Source organism: Uranotaenia lowii, chromosome 2 (genome assembly GCF_029784155.1).
Source record: "Uranotaenia lowii strain MFRU-FL chromosome 2, ASM2978415v1, whole genome shotgun sequence".
NCBI classification, from domain to species: domain Eukaryota; kingdom Metazoa; phylum Arthropoda; class Insecta; order Diptera; family Culicidae; genus Uranotaenia; species Uranotaenia lowii.
In genome coordinates, this window is record NC_073692.1 from 237,495,280 (window position 1) to 237,517,567 (window position 22,288).

The 22,288-nt window shown below is 38.9% G+C and overlaps 2 protein-coding genes and 1 long non-coding RNA gene across 3 annotated transcripts; 2 read left to right on the forward strand and 1 right to left on the reverse strand.

Annotated features, from left to right (window-relative positions):
• Positions 1-1,263: 1,263 nt before the first annotated feature.
• Positions 1,264-6,564, forward strand: LOC129742434 (uncharacterized). Its single transcript, XM_055734332.1, has one exon. The coding sequence runs from the start codon at positions 1,264-1,266 to the stop codon at positions 6,562-6,564; it is 5,301 nt and encodes a 1,766-aa protein (XP_055590307.1).
• Positions 6,565-14,195: 7,631 nt separating this feature from the next.
• Positions 14,196-16,991, reverse strand: LOC129742435 (cytochrome b5-related protein-like). The gene is made up of 6 exons (XM_055734333.1): positions 16,962-16,991; positions 16,375-16,662; positions 15,926-16,317; positions 15,673-15,867; positions 15,348-15,575; positions 14,196-14,506 (listed from the first exon to the last, which is right to left on the reverse strand). Exons 1-6 carry the CDS (start codon positions 16,989-16,991, stop codon positions 14,203-14,205), a joined length of 1,437 nt encoding a protein of 478 aa, XP_055590308.1. The 3' UTR covers positions 14,196-14,202.
• A 3,772-nt stretch (positions 16,992-20,763) lies between these two features.
• Positions 20,764-21,813, forward strand: LOC129749606 (uncharacterized). Its single transcript, XR_008738101.1, has 4 exons — positions 20,764-20,869; positions 20,966-21,360; positions 21,426-21,595; positions 21,720-21,813. It is a non-coding gene; the product is annotated as an uncharacterized LOC129749606 (long non-coding RNA).
• Positions 21,814-22,288: the final 475 nt, after the last annotated feature.

Sequence of the window (22,288 nt, forward strand, 5' to 3'; positions counted from 1 at the left end):
ATCTCACCACTACCCACGGCTTGGAGCTTTGGGAGAAACAAGCACCAACACTACTGGCAGCGTTGACGTCATATCATCAATCATCAATTTGCGATCATCACTGATTGCAAACTGCCCTGACGTCACCACACCACTTTTTCCAAACACATTTCGGCACTACGGTTATCACCCCAAGGGAATTTCTCAATCACTTTCCGAATCCTAGAGTGAATTGATGAGGCGAATCACATGAACCTGGTTCAACAAAACAACATCATATTGATCATCTCCACGGTTGATGATTGATGCGAGGAGCCATTGTTGCTGCCACTGGATATTTTCAAGGTCATATCCAAACCTTGAACTCACCTGGAAGATCCTGTTGAAATCGTTGTTGTTTGGTTTCACGACGAACGGTACCGACCAAACAATACCCCGCGAATCATCACCCGGCCGAATAATCCACGGAAAGCACTTCTCGACCGAACAACAGCACCGATCGCGGAGGTGAGTGAAAAACTGCGCACTTATTTCTACCGTCCGATTACAACTAGCAGCTGAAGCTGTACCGTACCCATACAACCCTATACATATATATTATCATATCTCACGAACACAAATTGTATCCCCATATGAATGAGTTTCTGTTTGGCTATTGATTGGAGCAACGGTATTTTGTATGATGCACTAACGGTACTGTGTGCAAATCGAACATCATACACCGGTCAACAAAATTTTGGATTCGAATATTTTGGGATTGAAACCGTTCAACAAGTTTTCGATCAGGACATCGACGAGTTGGTCATTTACAAATTTTAACACGGAACGAGGCGTGAAGTTTTCCTCGAATCGGAAATTGAAGCCTGGACGAGCATACCTGTAAAGGTGTTCAGCCTTATTTTTTTTAAAGTAAGTTAAGCTTTACAGTATATGTTCTTTGCCGAAGCTTGGTCGAATTTGAATATTACATCGATATTTTCTCGTATGTATCCTGTTAACTGATCTGGTCTGAGAATAAATCATCACCACCGCGACGCATATTGAGGCGCATGTTGAGGCGCATATTGAGGCGCGTACCCACGTTTTTGAAGACAACGTACACGTGTTCACGTCAACGCTTTCGGAAGTCGATCGATACCTGTAGAGGGGTGCAACTTTAGTTTCTTTAAAGTAAGTTAAGCTCTACAGTGTATATGTCCATTGCCGAAGCTTGAAATTAGTTCGAATACTCACCTGTTGTTTGTATCATTGTGAATCACTGCGTGCAACCGATCAACAAGAACCATGGCTACTTCCGGCGCCTCATCGTCTACTAGGAACCCACCGCTGAGGAATCTTCAGACTCGATTAAAGGCGATGCTGGAGATGTTCAAAGCACTAACCATTTTTTCGAATACTTTGGGGGAGGTAACATCGGTTCAACAAATCCAAGTGAGGTTGGAAAAGCTGAATGATTTGTGGGACAAGGTCAACGATGCTATCATGGATGTAGAAATGCATGATGAGTATTCGGCAAAGGAAGGCACATGTCCAAGCATCAGGTTGGACTTCACCACACGCTTCTACGATGCTAAGGCGAGCATGTTAGACCGGATCAAGGAGTTAGAAGGCAACGCAGTGAACACCAGTGTTCTGCAGTCCACCCGCATCATGGATTCATCCATTCAGCCAGTAACGGAGCACGTGAGGTTACCCCAAATTAGGCTGCAGACGTTCGACGGCAACATAGATCAGTGGTTGAGTTTCCGGGATCTTTTCCTGTCGCTGATCCATTCCAAGGTGAACTTACCGGATGTTGAAAAATTCCATTATCTGAAGGGATGCCTAGCCGGAGAAGCCAGAGCTATCATCGACCCTTTGGCATTGACAAGGGCCAACTACACCATCGCCTGGGAAACACTGATGACGAGATACAACGATAGTAAGGTCTTGAAACGCAGACAAGTGGCAAACCTATTCAAACTCCCAAAGGTTACGAAGGAATCGTCATCGGAAATTCAGGTATTACTGGAAGGCTTCGAGCGAGTGGTGCAAACTTTGGATCAATTGGTGAAGGCCGAGGATTACAAGGATCTGTTACTGTTGGAGATATTGTGCGCTAGGCTGGATCCCGTAACTCGTCGTGCGTGGGAGGAACACAGCGCGCTACAAACCCAGGATACTGTTAAAGATCTCACACAATTTCTACAAACGCGAGTCAAAATCCTTGCCTCACTACCATCAAAGGCTCAGGATACGAAGCTGGAACCTTCAAAACCTCTTAAAAAGAACTTCGCCCCTAGAACAAGCTACAGCGCAGCTCAGGTGTCATCCGCAACGTGTATTGCTTGCCCAGAGTCTCACCTGCTTTATACGTGTTCGACGTTTTTAAGGTTGAGTCCATCCGCTCGCGATAAACTATTGAGGCAGCATTCTCTATGCAGAAATTGTTTTCGACGTGGTCATCAAGCTACAGAATGCAGATCCATGCAAGTGTGTCGTAAATGCAGAGGAAAGCACCACACTTTAGTGTGCTTCAGAGAAAATGAAAGAGTATATCGGAACCCTCGAACAGCAACACCCCCCAGAAGAGGTCAACAGTCATCTCAGCCAACAGATACATCAGCAGGAACAGTCTCGTCAAATGTTGCCAGGAACCATTCATCGACGATAATCCTCGCCACAGCAGTCGTTTTGGTTGAAGACGACACAGGAAAGGCTTTCCACGCAAGGGCTTTACTAGACTCCGGATCAGAAAGCAACTTCATGACAGAGAGGCTCTGTCAGCGGATGAAGATCTCCCGAAGGCGTTCCAATATCTCGGTGCTTGGGATCGGCAACGCAAACACAACTGTGAAGTACCAGATTTCAGCAGTTGTCAGGTCACGTACAACTAGTTTCGTAAAAAATATGGAGTTTCTACTTCTACCAACAGTTACCGCAGATCTGCCTACTACCAGCGTTACAGTATCATCATGGAAGTTCCCACAGGGTGTGGAACTAGCAGATTCAGGTTTTTTCCAATCGAAGGCGGTAGATATGGTACTTGGTATACAGCATTTCTTTTCGTTCTTCCAAACCGACAACAAAATCCCGCTAGGCAATGGATTGCCCATGCTGATAGATTCAGTATTTGGTTGGTTAGTCACCGGAGCAGTTGAACACCAGGGTTCAACTCGGCGCATCGTTTGTAATACGGCTTCTACAGTACATCTAGATGAACTTCTCACCAGGTTTTGGTCGTGTGAGGAGATAGGGTCTCCGAATACATTTTCCCCGGAAGAACAACGCTGCGAGGCGCAGTTTGTTCGCACAATCCAGAGGAGTTCTGACGGACGATATACTGTGGGTTTACCAAAGAACGACCAGGTATTTTCGACGATGGGCGAGTCGAGAGGCATAGCACTTCAGCGACTGCATGGCATGGAACGTAGATTGGCGAGAGATCTCGAGTTGCGAAACCAATACAACCGGTTCATGGAGGAGTACGTGGACCTAGGGCACATGCGTAGGGCGCATGTGGGCCCAGAGAAGCGTTGTTATTTACCACACCATCCGGTCATCAAACAGGCAAGCACAACAACCAAGGTTCGAGTGGTATTTGATGCATCGTGTAAGAGCAGCAGTGGCGTTTCTCTGAACGACGCACTCCTGGCAGGACCTGTGATCCAAGACGAACTACGAGCCCTCATCATGCGTTGCCGAATGAAGCAGATAATGATTGTTGCGGATGTCGAGAAAATGTTCCGACAAATAGGTATCGACAGAGCCGACATGCCGCTACAAAGCATTCTGTGGAGGAAGGATTCTTCGGAGGAAGTAGAAACGTATGAACTCACCACCGTTACATACGGAACCAAACCGGCACCGTTTCTCGCCACGAGAACACTGATGCAGTTGGCCACCGATGAGCAGGAATCTTATCCAATGGGGTCCAAGGCAATCATGGAAGACGTCTACATGGATGACGTTTTAACCGGAACGGATAACGAAGAAGCAGCTTCGACACTTTGCGAACAACTCATAGGGCTAACGAAAAGCGGTGGATTTCGATTGAGAAAGTTCGCATCCAATTCGACGACGGCCTTGCGATTAGTAGACGAGGAAGACCTTGCGTTGCCGCATACGACCGAAATACAATTGGATCCAGACTCAGCAGTCAAAACCCTAGGACTTGTGTGGCAACCCCGAACTGACATCTTGCGATTCAACTTCACCATATTGGATACCCCGGAAAACGAAAGGCTTACGAAACGAAAAATTCTGTCGGCAATAGCAATGTTATTCGACCCGCTTGGTATGGTAGGAGCTGTCACCACAACTGCCAAAATTTTCATGCAGAGGCTGTGGAAATTGAACGAGAAAGGAGAAAGGCTTGGCTGGGATCATTCGGTTCCACCTGAAGTTGAACGAGAATGGCGTAATTTCCATCGGCAGCTCCACTTGATGAACGAGTTGAAGATACAGCGTTGTGCAATCATCCCAAATTCCGTTAAGATGGAGCTGCATTTCTTCTCAGACGCATCGGAGAAGGCGTATGGTGCCTGCGCATACATTAAAAGCATCGATCCACAAGGAAAGATTTTCGTGCATCTACTAGCGTCGAAATCGAAAGTCGCCCCTCTGAAATGCCAGTCGATACCCAGGATGGAGCTGTGCGGGGCACTTTTATCAGCTGAATTATCCGGAAAGGTACGAGAGGCGTTGAAGGTCGAAATGGAGATGTTTTTCTGGACGGATTCAACATGCGTACTGCAGTGGTTGAAGGCGATTCCTACGACGTGGGCTACGTTCGTTGCAAACCGTGTAGCGAAAATCCAATCAGCGACGGAGAACTGTGTTTGGAGACATGTTCCAGGGGTACAGAATCCAGCCGATCTAATTTCCCTTGGCTTAAATCCCGATCAGATCCAGGAGAACAATCTTTGGTGGAATGGTCCCGAATGGCTCCTGAAAAATTATTATCCGGAACAACCCAACAGCTTTTGCACTGAGGTAGCAGATGCAGAAGTTCGGCATGTTGCAGCGAACCTGACAACAAGTCAGACCGATTTCGGAATGGAATACGTTAGCAAATTCTCGTCGTTCAACAAGCTTATACGCAGCACCGCATACTGGATGCGACTGATGCGAATTTTGAGGAAAAACGAAACAAATCCCAAGAGTTTTCTAACCGTGGTGGAGCTTAGAGGTGCCGAATACGCCGTAATCCGCCGAATACAGCAGGAGACGTTTCCCGAAGAATGGAAGTGCTTAGTCGAAGGAAAGGAGGTTCACCGAAGTTCGCCCCTAAGATGGTTTGTTCCTCGAATTTCTACGGAGAACTTAATACGAGTTGGCGGCCGATTAGGGAAATCGGAGGCGTCAGAAGAAACCAAACACCCTATAGTTTTACCAGCGAAACACCCTTTTACAGTTATGTTGTACGAACACTATCATCAGAAGTTGATGCACGCTGGATCACAGTTGTTGCTCAGTTCCGTTCGTTTGAAGTATTGGCCACTTGGAGGTCGGAATGTTCCCCGACAGATTGTACACAACTGTAAGCAGTGTTTCCGCTCCAAGCCAAGTCCCATTCAGCAGTTCATGGGTGAACTACCTTTAGCACGTGTAACAAGATCCAGACCGTTTTCCAAGACCGGTGTAGACTACTTTGGACCAGTATACGTTCGCTTAGCACCAAGACGACCAGCAATCAAGGCATACGTAGCAGTTTTCATCTGTCTTTGCACAAAGGCGGTACACCTCGAGCTAGTCTCAGACCTTTCAACGGACCGTTTCTTACAAGCATTGCGACGATTCACTGGGAGAAGAGGACATTGTTCGGATATTTATTCAGATAATGGGACTAACTTCGTTGGAGCTCGCAACTTTCTACGAGAATTGCTAAATCTTTTGCGCAATCGTCAACATCAGGAGAAGGTGTCCAAGGAGTGTGCAACAAACCATATCCAATGGCATTTCATCCCTCCAGCAGCTCCTCACTTCGGAGGCCTTTGGGAAGCCGCAGTTCGATCGGCCAAGAAGCATCTTCTCAAGGTTCTTGGAGAAAACGCTGTTACCTTCGAAGATATGACCACGATTCTAGTTCAAGTAGAGAACTGCTTGAACTCGAGACCAATTACTGCGTTAAGCGATGACCCAAATAATCTTCAACCATTGACACCCGGCCATTTCTTAATTGGTGAGGCGTTTCAACAACTACCAGAAAGAGACTACAGTGAAATACCGATGAATCGACTAAATCAGAGCCAAGTTCTACAAAAGAAACTTCAGCATTTCAGGGATAGATGGAGTGTTGAGTATCTTACGCAGCTGCAAGGACGGTATAAGAGATGGAAGTCACCGGTTAAAATATCTGTTGGGAGACTAGTCATCATCAAAGACGATAATCTACCACCCTGCCGCTGGAAGATGGGACGAGTTGAGAAGCTGTATCCAGGATCAGACGGTGTTGTGAGAGTAGTAACTCTGAAGACCGCTACAGGACCTTCGACGCGACCAATTGAGAAACTCTGCATACTACCAGAAGCGTTTCAACCTCAAGAAGATGACCCACGTTCCTACGAAAACCAGACAGATCAGACCACCCCCTTGTGTTCGTGAGATTGTTCTTTTATTTTCAGAAACGCAAGCGGTTTCAGGATGGGCGAGGATGTTGGGTTACTAGAGAGCGTATCGAAGACCCTTCTTACAACACTGAGTCACTGAAGAAGACGGACGATTAAGGGAGATTCATTTGGGAACTGTCAACATCTCTAATTAGCAGCTGATCGCTGCACCTGTCTGATGAGATAGAAAAGAAAAGGTATCAAATTGTATTATTTTGTCCCTTACCAACAACACCATTTTTGTATTGTATCCAGTTCTTTAGTTATAAGTAGATTCGCCATTCGAATAGATGATCGTTAAATGTAGTCAGTAAAATTGTAGTAATAAATGTTCAAGTTCAGCGTTGATTTTCTCTAAGTAATGTGTTATGAATAAATTGTGCTTAAAACCCCAATAAAGTTGTGATAAATAAATTGTGTGTAATTGTTAAACCCACGGATTTTCATTGCGGAATTGGCACCGATAAACCCCCCCATACGGATCGAGTACTCACCTGAAGGAAGCCCTACCAATTCGCCACCCAGAATCGCCCAAGGAACATACAGTCCACCCAAGGTATCCCAGCACCCCAACACACGTATTGATTCATTGTACCCTCAAGATGGAAGGAATCATCTGCAGGAAGAAGACCAGGTCGCCGGAGTACACGGAGGAGCAGATTGAGACGGTTAAATCACAGTGTCGGTGGATGACCAATAAATACCGCGTGACGTCATTCGTTCTGGCTGGCTGGCGTACCTTGAGGAGAAAAAGATACCGTTCGTGCCGAAAGATCGTAACCCAACAAACTTGCCCCAGTGCCGCCCAATAGAGGATTTCTTAGGCTCACTCAGTGCCCTACACACTAAGATTGCAATTATTTCACTCGGGATAACGACTTCACGAATCACAGGGGACATACTTCATATTCACGAAATTCGAATGAAAACCCGACCGAATCCTGTGATGACTCACTTTTCCTGAAATCCAGGAGCAAACGTTTATGAATGCACAGGTACTCGATCAATCGTCCTGAATTCAGGACAGTTATCACCTGTATCACCTCTAGCTCATCCGATTTCGCGCGTTTTTGCCGATGTATGATTATACAACTGTCCTCTATCCTTTTCTATCGTGTGACATTGCAACGTTCACTAGTCAAGGTTAGTTTCGGACTGTAAGTGTAAGTTTTCGAACGAAAATGGAAAAAGCACATTAATCTGCAAGTGAGTTGTAATTTTTGTTTCTTAAACCTTGATTTTAAAAATCTGTTTTTTTTTTTCATCGAAAGGATCAAGTCAAAAGTGGAGGCAACGAAAACAGCGACTTCCTTCAACTCGGAATAGTCGAGCAGCTGCAGCAAATGGTTCAAAGGAGGCAAACGGAGCACAAACCATCATGAGAGGCACCACGCAGACAATTCATCTGGCAAACGCAAGTCCACTAGCAAGTTCTCCGAAAAGGGACGGTTCAGCTACCAGTGAAAAATTTGAAAAAAGAACGCTTCCAAATCGCAAGAGGAGACGGCTTTCCGGAACAGGTCCCATAATCCGTGTTTTCGTCATCAGTGTTCCGTGTGGATTTTTTTTATCAAATCTTTCAGTTGTTGTGTGGCCTTATGTGAAAATTTTTAACATAGCTTGGAGTGTTTGGAAATAAATACTTTCAATTCATTCATAGTCTGTGTTGCGTTTCTTTAATTTTCTTGCACGATAACATTTTGGAAAAAACAGTCCCGAATGTACAGGAAACCAATTCCGAATTCCCTATAACTCTCAGGAAGAACGCGTTTCGAATTCACAGGACGTTTTGACAGTTGTTTTCCTGAGCTGTTTTGCTGTCCTGAAATCGTCCTGTAATTTCAGCTGTTGAAAATACAGGTCGAAAGCGTCCCGACCACAGGCAAAAAGATTAAGTGTGTAGTTTATAAACACAATTGGAAAGCCAAGGACACGAAGCAACTGACTACAAGAATCCGGAATTGTATCCGGAAAATGGACGTGCCGTACAACGTTCTTGTGAGAGCATCGCGACAAAGTTGCGTCGAACATCAGACCATGGCCCTTACTCAAACATTCACTTACTTTTTTATGAAGAAAATACATTATGTTATATATAAAAAATACTGAAATCGATGAAAAAAAAATATTTTTTTTATAAGTGATTGAAAAAATTCTCTTCTTTGATGCACCCACATAGTTCACCGGTGTCATGAGGTTCATGGTGCTTCACTCCACTAAGGGATAAATGGCTTTTTGTCCACTACACACTTAATCTTTTCAGTTCGCAGCTAAACGCGCTCGAGAACGGTCGATTCTTTCTGCTGTCGTGTCGAACCCTTGCGTCTGTGGTTAAAAATTAGAAATATGTTGTTCTTGTTCAAAGGTTATATTAATGGAGCGCAGTTCAAGGAAAAGAACTGTGTGCAATACATTAATCGAAGAAAAGGGAATTATTTGAGAAAAAGTCAAAACAGTGTGCACAATAAATGAAGCTTTTTCAAAATGGCCGTGTTGTGTGTGTGATAATTTTGGTTGACGATGCGATGTTGAATTCAATTGGGGCAAGCGGAGAAAAAATGGCGATGCTTCTCACGAATAATCGGAGCACCTATTCCAAACCGCTGGTGTGTTTACGTAGTGCTGGGTGGGAGTGACTGTATGAGGTGGTGATGGATGGTTGATGTTTTATTGGCTGTTCGGACATTTGAGGGTTGGGATTGTGAAGTGTTGAAATTAAAAACGAAAGATATGAAGCAGCAGAAAAATTGGATGAAAGAAAAATTTGCATTAGCCACACACACACTTTACTCGAAATCCAGTTGGCGCTGATGGCTCGAAGAGAAGCACCATTTCGGGAGAGCGCTGAAAGAACCCCGGTGAGGATATTCCATGTTTCCATTCTACTTTCTGTTTCCCCTTCTTCTCTAAAATTAACAGTAGATATATCAGTTTGCCTCACACCAACTAGTTTGTTAGTTGCATCTCACTCGCCCATTAATATGTCAAATGCATCATCATCATTAAATTATACTGAGAGAGAGCAAAGAGTATCATTGAAATAAAGGCGTCCCGATGCTAGGTCAGCAGATCTAACTTCTCACGATTTTAGCTGGATTGGGTCTCGCGGCGCCTTCACTGTTCTCGTTGCAAAATTTTGGAGCGGAGGTTTTGCATTTTTTTGTCTTTCCTTGAGAGAGTCAGTAGCAGTGCGTTCGGTGGGAAAACCTGCGGCGCATACAGATTGTTAATGGATTGCATCATGTGGCTATATCTTAAATCGCTTACTTCGGTCGTTCAATTATGCATTCGCAATATCTACAGTTTCTCAATAATTTCAATATATTATATTTTAACAAGTATGATCAATAACTTACATTTTTAAATAGATTAGAAAAAGGTCTTGAAGATTAAAGGGTCTATATGAGATTTTGTTGCATACTTTGCGAACCTGGTCCGGCAGTACGTGTAGCTACCGCGTATAATTTTGTTTGTGTGACTTGTTCAAAGTGATTGATTGGTTCTGATTAACAGTTATAACTAGTTTTATTCCTTTGTCACGTTAATGTTTAATGATATAATGCAAAAAACCCGGCCCTAATGTTTAACCTTCTTTTTGCGTTAAGTATGTGATTTTAATTTAGTAACCATACTTTTAATGAATAATCACTGTTTATCCTCACAAATCAACAGGAATGGCATGAAGGCATCGAAACATTTCTGCTTATTACGTAAAACAAAAATTTTATTTTTCAGGGAATTCATCTTATAAAGATAACACTTATTTGCTAATTGTATAATGCTTATTGATTATTCTGTTACATCAATCTTTTTGTATTTTTCATCTGATTATCATTGTGTTTTACAAACTGTGCTTACCAGACGAATAATAATCTACTCTTCCAATTTTTCAGAGATTAAACTTGTCGGAAATTTTAATCTATCCCTTCCATACCTATCATTTTGTCTTTATGTATAATTTTAGTTTATTTTTTTGCATTGGACAATATATTATTTTATTCATACTATATTCATATTATATTGTTAATATTTTTAATGTTATTATATGGAGTCATGAAGACATCGAAACTTTTCTGCTTATAACGTAAAACAAAAATTTTATTTTTCAGGAAATTCATCTAATAAAAACAACACTCATTTTCTTATTATATATTGATTATAGATTAATCTGTTAATTTTTTTTTTATTTTTCAAATAACAAGCAAATCTTTCAATTTTTTAGAGGCTGAAATATGTCGGAAATATTAATCTATCTCTTCTTTAGCTACCATTTTGTTATTATTTATTATTATATTTTATTGTTTTTTTTTATTATTATACAAAATCGTTTTATTGAAGTTTGCTTGTTAAATAAGTTGCATATGTTGTTGTAGGTTTTAAATGAATATTTGTAATGTTATTTTTTATAATTTCAATATTTTATGTTTGAAAAAACTATGATATATGCATTCTATGCACAAAAATGCGGAATATCATTATAAAAATTTGCAAATAATTTTTTTTTTCAATAGCCTTATAACTTTTCAGAACAAGCAGATTCAATAATGGAGAAATATCGTCGTGCACATTTTTTACTTATTTTAATACTTAATTTTAGCCGTATATTCATTGATACACCAAATTACATGTATTATATTGTACCATATTAAACCATTATATTATTATACACATATTATACCATATCATACCGTTATATTGTATATATTATATTATATTAAATTATATTATCAATCACTATATTCTATTATATAACATTACATAACATTACATTATATAAAATTTCGTGTTAAAATTTACATTAAGGGTAAGGGGCATGTGGGTATCCTCGTTTTACAAAAAAAGCGGGTTACCGTGTATGCTAGTACCGCATTGAATACTGGACGTTTCTCAATTTATATCAAGGGAATTTGACATGGCTGAGAAAAAATAAAGTATTCGATTACTATTTGTAAAATAAGGACGCACCCTCTTTTCGGAAGCCTTGAGGGCGGGATTATAATTTGCATGCTATCTTAGTTAGTCAACAATATGGTTGTAGCTGCTCGAGACTTTTTCCCTTTCAACCCTGGATACCATAAGTGCCTCTGCTTACGATTCCATTCCCTTTAAAGTCTCATTGAGTGGTTATGATTGTCTTGCGTGGTAGCTAAGATGGACGTCTGGGTTATTTTCTTTGCCACAACCGCGGCGCTGCCGTAAACTCAAGGTGGATACATACATACATACATACATACTACACACTTAATCTTTTCTCCTGTAATCGGGACGATTTTGTCCTGTACTTTCAACAGCTGAAAATTACAGGACAATCTAAGGACAGCAAAACCGCACAGGAAAACAACTTTCAAACTCTCCTGTATGTTCGAAACAGGTTTCTCCCGAAGTTTGCAGTAAGTTGCGAAATTTTACTGCACGCTCGAGACGGTTTCTTCTCGATTTATACATGAATATTAAGGATTTGTTTTGCAAAAAAATAACATTTTTATTATCAAAAGCACCTTAATTATTTTACCAGATGAACTTTTATTATTTCAACTTCACTGCTGTTTTGATGATTTTTAGCGATTGTCCAATATTCTGTGTGAAAAAAACGATGTGTGAAAAAACTTCACCTCCAGGCTTTCAGCAACACTGACTGTTGCAGCCAAACAGCCTCCTGCCGCCGTTTCTTGTATCCATGATTTCTATGAAAGAGGAAAAATGGGTATTTATGATGCAGGTATTAAATGAATCAGTTGCTATGAAAGTTTTTTTTTTTTCAAAGAAAACACAACTAACTACTTTCTTAGCGGAACTTTTGAATTATGACACTTTAGTGACTTCGTAACCGTTATAAGCAACATTAGCAGCTCGTTTCCTTAAAAGTCTTCCTTTGGCCTTCGTCGTCACCGCTCGAATCTTCAACATGTCTCTATCACACAACCTAAATCTGTACGTGAAATCACGGACACGATGAAAAAGGATAAGCAAAAAAACACGACAAAAATCGTTTGACAGCTGAAGTTCCCCCGTGACACAGGAAGATTGTTCGAGTACCTGTGTACTCGTAGGAAATTCATCCAGGATTTCAGGAGAAACGATGAAAGTCCCGAGATTCGAAGGAGTTTCCAATTCTCCTGTGATTCGGAGAATCATTATCCCGAGGAGAAAAATTGCATTTTTAGTATGTACACTCGCGCTCACTCAATCGATAAACCGGGAAATTACTTTCGTGTAGGCATCCGGATTATCGTTGTTATACGGATACAGACGGTTCGAAACGCGATCACTTGTAGCGTGTGATGTCGCAATCATCACTCACCCGGACTAGACTTTGTTAAAGAAGAGCTCTTATTTCCGATCCTTCGATCTATATATAGGTTTAAGGTATAATCTTCTCCTTCTCTCATTTCCGCTTAAGTCCCAGTCCCCATCGATGACGTGTCCATTGGTTGACAGGATCAATACAAAGTTTTATTATGGTTGGTGTCTTATAATTCGATGTTTTTGTGGCATATTATATATTTTTGAATTTGAATTGTGATGTTCCGAAGAATAATATAAGAATAAAAAAAAAGAAATTTAAAAATTTACGAACAATAGTAAAAAAAACATAGTAATATTTTCAAATATCAAAATCAGTTGACCCGAGCAGCAGAGTTTAAATTGTAAACAGCAGAAGGCTGGTTACAATGGAGGAAGAGCGATCCACCGATCACCATGTTGTTGCTGCCACAAAACTCCGCCGAGTTGGGGGAAATATTACAAAAATCGTCTTAAAATTGTCCCGAGTTACCCCTATTTCAAGGATGCTTAAAATTTTATGTCCTGATACGTACTCCAGTACTCTCCGGCACTGATGGTGTTTCTAATATCTAACGAGTTTACAATTTCAACAGTACGTTAGGTACACGTTAAACGTAAGAGTATTTTTTCAAGTAACACCAGATCTAAAATTGGCACTCTTCTCAACCAAAAACTGTGCCTCCTACAGACGATATTCAACTCCGGCCTTGAAAATCGCATAGCAAATAGAATACAAAAAAAAATTACTGTTGGTAAATGATTTTTTCTTATTTTCAATATATGTTTAATAACAACTGATAACACTTTTAGTTCCATCGCGCTGCCAAGAGATGATAGATATTTTAAGCCTATAGCCTCGTGATAGCCAGAAGATAGAAGAAATTTTCATGAAATCACCTACTTACATATAGGTATAGGTAACAATCGTTTATCCCTCTTCTATGCAATGATGAAGTTATATCATCACTGTTAAAAAGTTTACTAAGAGGTAGTAGGTATTAAAGAAGGTCTGGTACCGTAAGAAAATGGGCTTATAATATAACACCAAGCACACAGAATATTGCCATTTCAATGATATTTCTCATTAAAATTTCTAATTACAAATAAGTTCTCAGTTTACTGAGACGATTATCCTTTACCTTCTTATAATTATTTGGAAGCGAGAATATCTAATATCACAGCAGAAGTGAAAATCCTTTTAATAAATGATAACGTAGAATACTGTAATAGAAATATCTATCAAGAATAAAAAAGCATAGTCTAATCGAGCTTGATGCAAATGCTTTTGCTAATTGAAAACACACTACTATTTTAGAGTTCTAGCTCAACAGTATTGCACAAAATTCTCTCAATGGACTCGATTTTTCAGTTTCTTCTTGGGATCATAAATGGTGGTTTCGATTCGAGCCAACTGCTGATGCTGTCCTACGATATGATCAATCCAGCCATTCTCGCGGTACTCCGTCTCGAATTGCTTGCACGTTTCGAGAAACACCGGATAAAGCTGGGGCAAGATGGCATGATCCAGCGTCGGGAACAGGTGATGCAAACAATGATCGCCGTACGTGATCAACACTGCAAACAGCGATCCTTTGACGTCGGACCGGTCGACAATCGTTGCAATTTGATACAGTCCAAAGTCCATGTTATCCCTGAAGCGAGAAAGAATATTGTGGTTTGTAATTTTTAATATACATTTTATTCGAACACAGAACTTGAAAGCGTGCTAAGTGACATTTGATTGAACAGGAATTGTAAGAATCATTGCTGAAAAGTTTCCACCAAAAATACTTGTATGTAAAGGGCTCCCATTTTCTTATTTACATCATATCTTTTTGAAAAAACTAAGCAACTCGATGTGTTTTGCTTTTTAGAAAATATGTAATTTTAATAGTGTTTTCGTTTATTGGAAGTGGCAACCTAGTTATCCACGAGTTTTACCCTAACTGCTGTCTTTGTGTTCGTTTATTGATTCAGAGCAAGTTCACTGGTGTTGGGAAAAAGTGGTAGAAATTTTGACATTTTGAAAACATGTTGTAAAAAAACTTGATTGCCACAGATCTTGAAAATGTTTTTGCATGGAAAATTTTCCAAAATGTGCTCACAGTCACAAAATTCTACCACTTTTTCCCAACACCAGTGAACTTGCTCTCAGAAGTCCTTCAGTTTTGCCCGAGGTTTGAACCTCAAGTAGGCGGTTGCAACCCGTAGAAATTGTCAGTGTTGGGGGTAAGCTAAGGGTGAGTATAGCAACCATGTGTTTGCATCCTCCTGGGTGAGGATTCTGTTTGTTTATTCAGCAAAAGTTTTGCCCCGCGCCAGTGGAGGAAAACGAAAACGGCATAAGTATTTTCAACACACAGGCCAATTATGAGAAGTTGTGATACTTAATCTGATCATTATTTTTCAAATTGAAAAACATTTGTTAGAAAATTAAAAAAAAACATGGAAAACTGGAAGAATCGAACCCGCGAAACTGTTGGTAATACTTACGGAATAAGATCGCCATTATGCACGATATCCGGATGGTGATGGGCTGAATTCGCACTCGTAAACGAAAAGCAGAAACTTGCAACACAGATTATGAAAATCCACATCGATAGCACCTCGGTCAGGCTTGTGTCGGGATATCCAATCAAAAACATGAATATCGGCAGAATGAATGACACACTGTCATCCCAGTGGAAGGCAGGTTTTAGATCTTTTATACTGATTACAAATCTGTGAATAAATAAAAACATAGAATCCAATTCTGAACAATGTTTCGTCTTCTGATTGAAAAATAAAAGAAAACATTAGTTGTATACCATAAACTTACCTGTTCAAAAAATCTATCATACACCCAAGGGCGTAGAAAGTTGGTCCATAAACCCACGATCCATACCGTTGGAAAGATCCTTTCGTATTTGGATCAGGTAGCCAACAGAATACCGGTTCGAAATAGGACATTTCCAAATCGAGCAACGAATTCGGATAGAGATGATGGGACAGGATGTGGGCAATGCGCCATTCTCTAAAATTTTATACAAAAGTTAGCTATAAGGATCTCATCCGAAAGTTTAAAATTTAACCTATAACTCAGGAAAGCTAGGTTGAACAATCTCATTCGCCAGTTGTCTCGTTTGTGGAAGTAGTTGTGGGACGCGATCATCGTCCATGATACTAACACCCCAGTGAGGGCGGCAAACAAGTAGCTTTGCTGCCTGATGGCCAAGGCCGCAAAAAGCGATACCGTAACTATGAGGCAGTCGATGATCGTTTTGGAAGATTCAATCGGCGTTCTATTAACGAATCGCAACTGCTCACGAACTCTGCGTTTCAGTGTTCTAAAGAATCCGTCCTCGTGGAATGTTAGCGTGACATTACGTGGGTGCTTTGCTTCACCAACTTTAAACCTGGGCAACAGCTTCTCGGCGTAGGTTTCGATATGGTGAGTTTCGAACGCTTCCGTTATGTCTGTCCCCTAAAAATGTAAGGAATATTTTTCAAAAATAGCCACCAAAAATCTTCCCCAACGCACCTTGGTCAACCGAATCCAACTTGTCCCGCCCGGATGTTGATCAGCAAAATCGCTTAAATCGTACAAAGTATCATGAATCCTCCACAAGTTTCCAACTGCATCGTCCTGGCGTTTTCCTTCCAACCAACGATAAACCGTTTTGAAGGGTTGCTCATCCCTCAAGGTAGGATATTTGCGGCAAATAGTTGACACCAGCTGTTGATCCGCCTTGTCGGAACATTTTTCCATTCTCTCCGTCATAACCAACTGATGTTTCAAAGCAGCTTTCAGTTGAGGAGATTCGGTAGCCTGAACAACAGATTAATATAAGTTAAAAGCCAGTTTTACGGTACCCGTGAATATATTTCGCCTGGTCAGGCTCCACAAATTTTACAAGAATGAACAATCACTATATGCATCAATTGTTTTAATATCTCTCTTTTACGACAAGTTTTAACGGTCGCCATACAGACCGTTAAAACTTGGCGAGAGAAGTTTCAATTGGCTCACGTTCATATAACTGATGAATCAACCACACATTATTAGAGTTGAGATAAAGTGCAACTTCGAGTTTGCAACATTGTTTAAAAATTTAAAAAAAATCTCACAGGGGATCTTTCGTTGAACTTGAAGATCATGGAGGTTCTTAACAAGATAATTCAGAAAATTCCGTATCATATTAAAAAGCATTATCAACAGAAATAATAAAAAATCACGAAAATATATAGAATACAGTTTCTTTTTTTTTAGAATTTTGTTTATTTGAAACGGCTTGTAGGTTTTAAAGAGCCAAACTTATGTTTTTGTATTTATAATTCATTAGTTTCCTTTTCTTGTGTTAAATTTGAATAAAATGATATTCGGTGTTAAAAAAAAATATATAAAAAACACACCTTAATTTCAAAATATTTATAAATTTCGGTGAAAATTCATAAAACGGTTTCGATGAAACCGGTAAAACCGTCAATTTTCTCAATACCAAAATACCGATTTTTGAACAAAATAATAACCGGTATTTCCGGTATATTTTTGTTCATCCATTGGCATTATGATGTACCGATTACCTGTTGAAATTTTTTGGATTGATTTCATAAAATTCACATAGTTGGATTTTTTTTAATCAAATACAGACCCCGCTCGATCATGGCAACATGCCCGTACATTTTGTGTAGCCAAAATCTAATGTTGCCAAAATCGAACGGTTTTTTTCTCAACTTTTTTTTACTTATTTCTACAAAAAACTATTGTTATTACCATTAACATTATTTTTAGTCAATTTTCGACCATTTTCAGTAATTTTTTTATCATGTTTTTGATGTAATTAGCACTTTTCTTGTTTTGGGAGAGAAAGCCATGAGTTTTGGGCGACGCACGCGTTTTTGTTTTCGTCCGGGCCGTGAAAAATTACCTTAATTTATTATGTAAAAAGTGAAAATTATACAGAAATTTGGATTAGTAGCTTTAACCGGATATCCAAGGAATGTGTATGGTGCTAGAGATAGTTTGATGTGATAATACTGATAATTAATATCGTTTCAACTGCGTGGGGGACGGTTCGCCGGATGTTTCTATTCTTTACTCGGAAGGGTGGTGAATTGTGTGTACTTACTTATGTACTACATACACACATATTGATATGTATGTTAGAAGAAAGTGCAAGAATTCGAACACTTAAAGAAAATAATGTGATTCAAATCATGTTTCATTTGGCTGATGATCTGGATGGAATATCCCATCAACAACAACGTGTTAAAAAAGGGACTGCGTGCAAAACCAGGATGGGACCTTGGATGCACGGATTCACCGCAGTTGTGGCTAAGGCTTCATCAACAAGTCACCGTGAGTTACGCTATATCCAGTTAATAACAGCTGGATGAGACGTTCAAGGGAATGGATTCGAAAACTTCAGACATGCTAGCTTTACATTTCAACAATCACTCTGCAAACTTTCAATAAAAAATGTAGCGTAGTTTCTGAGATATTGCAGTATGAATGAGAAAAGTCCAGAAAGTCCGATTTTCGTAGAATTACTGTATCTCAGGTCACACAGACTCCAGAAAGCTCAAATTTTGTGATATAATAGTGCGATAGTTGATCTATTCAACGCAAAAAATTTGATCAAAATATATCATCAGAGTAAAAAGTTATGGAAGTTCAAAGTCGAAGTGACAGGGCGCGTGCTTCCAATTTCTATACAATTATGAACGGTACTGTATTTTTCTTTTGAAATGGCAGTAACGATGACCTGGTTATCTGAAAAACTGAAAAAGTATTACTATGAATCGATGAAACATTGCCAGATATTTCCAAATCGCGAAACTGGCTTAAGGTGTGAACATTATGATGCAAATTGATAGAAGATCTAATTTTTAAATTTTCAAATTATCAAAATTGATGGACACAAAAGGAGCTCCATGAAAGTTTTAAATTAAATTGGTTTTGGGTGATGGAATCGAAAGTGTCCATCCAGAGCCTTTTTTGTTCAACATACAATTATGTTGATTATTGTCAAGTTCAAGGGTTGTTTTGCAGAAATTAACTATTAATGAAGGAATAATATTGGTAGCTTTAAAAATATAATTATTGGTCTTTGTTTTTGCTGCTTATAAGCTTAAGAGATTTTTTTAATTTAAATTTTCGAGCTGGTGAGTTCTATTTTAATGAAAAAGTACGTATACGATAATGTCATTTTTATAATTTTCACCATGAAATCTTTTGGAAGAGTAAGTTTCAAAAGATTTTATGAAGATTCTAACTATTTTTTTCTGTTTTTCGTGTTTCTTTCCAAGAGCGAGTAATGGCGCTATATCCAAGGTCATAGACCATGAATGAGGTACAGAGAAATTCAAAATTTACAAATTTAAAATCTGAGAAAAAAATTAGCATTTGCTTTTTGATGTTTAATGCAGAACATTTTTGAATCAACCACTTTAGATTTTGATTTCTGTGTGAAATATCATCATTTCCATCCAAATTGAGAAAGAGTAATCAAGGACCGGCATCCAGGAGCACATTACTTTCTAGCAAATGAGCTCCCAACGATAGATATAACTTATCATGGGAACGTATGGTACTGTTGTCCACGTTTCTTCCTCTCCTGTGTTCCAGTTGTCTCTGCGTTCATTACTGCACAGTGGGCACGGCCGTGTAAAGATGAGTAGTAAATGTACTTTTACTACTCACCGGGATGCTGACAAGATCTGGATGTGTATGTATCATAAGCATAAGCATAACTAGCACTTTTCTTGTTTTGTTTATAATGTTCGTTTTTTTTATATTTGTCATTTTTGACATTCTTCATTATTTTTCAATCATTTTTAGTCTTTTGTTTGTATTTTTTTTTTATCTTATTAAATTGCCATTTGTTTGTCATTTTTGAGTACTTTTTAATTTTTATTTAAATTTTTGTTTTAGTTGCTATATTTGATCACCATTAATAAACGTAAAAACATATTTATGGTGCTTGTCTAAATTATATTGGTCCTGTTATAGCGAAAACTATAAGGTAAGGTAAAACAGGGCACGTTCAGGTTAGATAGCATACATTTGAACTGGAATTCCCATTTTTACACAGTTTTGATAAGTTGGTTTCGAATTAAAATAAAAAAATATATATATGTATAAAAATCTTTAAAAACTTCAAATTCAAATTTCGTTCTCCGTCGCCGTCTTAAATTCCAATACCAATATTGTGAAGCTTTCGTGCGATTTTTAGTCATTTACAGAATTTTAAAGTTCAGTGGAAGCCGCCATCTTTGGATTTCAAGATGAAGTCAGAAAGAGAAATTCAATTTCTACTGGTTTTGACCTCAAACCCAATAATAATATTGTGGGCGTTTCATGCGATTTTCAGCGATTAACAGCATTTTAAAGCTAGTCGGAAGCCGCCATCGTGGATTTCATGATGGCGTCAGATACGGCGGCGAGTTCTACTAGTTCAGTTATTTCTCTCAATATTGACTAATTCCAAATTGACTAATTCCATATTGGTTGCAAAATCGAAGGGCACAAAATGACGCCATGTTGATGGATTCACAATGCAAGCATTTGAAAATATTTTTCAGGCCTTTTTTCCATCAGTTCCATCATGATCGACCATCAGATTGTAAGAGGCGCATTTATTTTAAGATACTATTTCATACACATTTTAAAGAAAATCTTGACTAGCACACGGAAAAACTCAGCTATTCATAAAATGAGTAGTGATTACACCTTGGTTATAACTAATCGTCTAATGCTCTAAATATGTATAACCCCAATTCAAATTTGGGTTGCCAAAATACAGAAGTAACTAAATAATTAACATCGTTTAGACAATTCTGTATAAAAAGTTGTTGTTGTTGGAATGTTAAGGGATGTCAGGCCTGACAAAAGCAAATTGCAAAAGCTTTCCTTTGCAATAGCGGCAGAAAATACTCGCAAGTAAAAGAGAAGAGGAACTTAATCGATCGGACGCTTGTTGTATGTTGTTGGTTTGGTTCCGGTTAATTTACACGAAAATCGTCAGAAGAATCGGGTAAGTAAATAAATGAAAAAAAATCTGAGCTTCTCCCGCTGCATTTCCGCCGATAGACAATTATTTAAGATCTATTGCAATTTTCTTTTCATGTAGAGTGTTATCACGTTTTATGAACAACGTTTGAAAATCAATGGGGCCGCATAACGATAAAGTTACATATACGGTCGACAGCAACCGAAATCCTTTCGGATCAGGAGAACTCAATATGCGCATCCAAAACAACGGAAAACACAAGAGGACCCGAAACAAAAAGAATTTAAGGATGATTATCATAAGACAGCAGCAGAAATCCCACGGTTTTATACTTTTTTTTTTATTTCTTTTTTCTCAGGGATTTTAAACCAAGTTGGTTTATTCATCCCGAAGTGGAGCGTTTCATGTGTTTTTGCAGACGATATTTGTATTTATCCTTGGTGTTATCTTTTCCGTTTCTTTATCCTGGGTTTTTTATTTGCTTGGACACGGTTTTATACCATTTTTCATTTAAGGTAAGCTAGAACATAATGTTTTTTTTTCACAACAAATTTACTTAACCTATCTATTTCTATTCTAGTGACCAGTAAATGAGTAAATAACCGTAATAGCTATCACTTGAAAAAGTCGCCAGTTCCGGTCGAACTAAGCAGAAGCTCTTAAAAAAGATACCGGGAAGGGGGAGAATTAAGCGATACAATTCAACGACCTGTTTGATTCGGCGATGACTGCAAATGCAAAATTTAAAAGGTATCGAATTTGTTTTCTAAACCATCTCGTTGAATCAATTTTTAGTTATTGCTTTCTCCACCTATTTTGGTTTTAATTTCTCAATAACCTTGAAAATAATCATTAAAACCACTGTGTTTTTCAGGCACTACGTTAACTTTACAAAAATATCGGGCCTGATGATGAACGCAGAAGGAGGACATCCTTCGACGGAACCGGATATTCAAGGACTATCTGTGCCGAATTACTTTAAATTTAGAACATTTTTATATGTATGTGTTTTTTATTGTAGTGATGTAGTTTTAAAAATGTTTTTTATTAAATAAATAATAAGAATTATGAATAAGATTTTTTGCAAATCGTATTTAATTAGCTGAAATTTATTTAATTCAAGAGAAAACCATTTCTTAATTGTTCTGGCATCCCTTCAAAATATACAGAATTGACTAAACTGGTTGAAAGCTCAAAATGTATAAAAGCTTATTGCTCACGCTTTGTGTAAAGCGCCCAAAGTTAAAACTAAGTGGAGACACTTTTCTTGAAACTGTATGGATTTTTATACAGAATAGAGTAACTTTGGTTACCGTGCAGTATCTATTCTACTGCTAGTCAAGATTTTATTTAAATAATATGGCTATTAATTATACCACATCATATCTCAATAATGCAACCATCATGATTACTGGAAAAATAAAAAATAATCTCCAAGAACTC

What these genes read in the sequence shown, in the direction of transcription:
- LOC129742434 (XM_055734332.1), top strand. Translation starts at nt 1,264, where the DNA reads ATGGCTACTTCCGGCGCCTCATCGTCTACTAGGAACCCACCGCTGAGG.
- LOC129742435 (XM_055734333.1), bottom strand. Translation starts at nt 16,991, where the DNA reads ATGATCTTCAAGTTCAACGAAAGATCCCCT. An exon ending in GTTGGATTCGGTTGACCAAG is followed by an intron (nt 16,318 to 16,374) that starts GTGCGTTGGGGA and finishes TTACATTTTTAG; the next exon opens with GGGACAGACATAACGGAAGC. An exon ending in ATGATAGATTTTTTGAACAG is followed by an intron (nt 15,576 to 15,672) that starts GTAAGTTTATGG and finishes ATTTATTCACAG; the next exon opens with ATTTGTAATCAGTATAAAAG.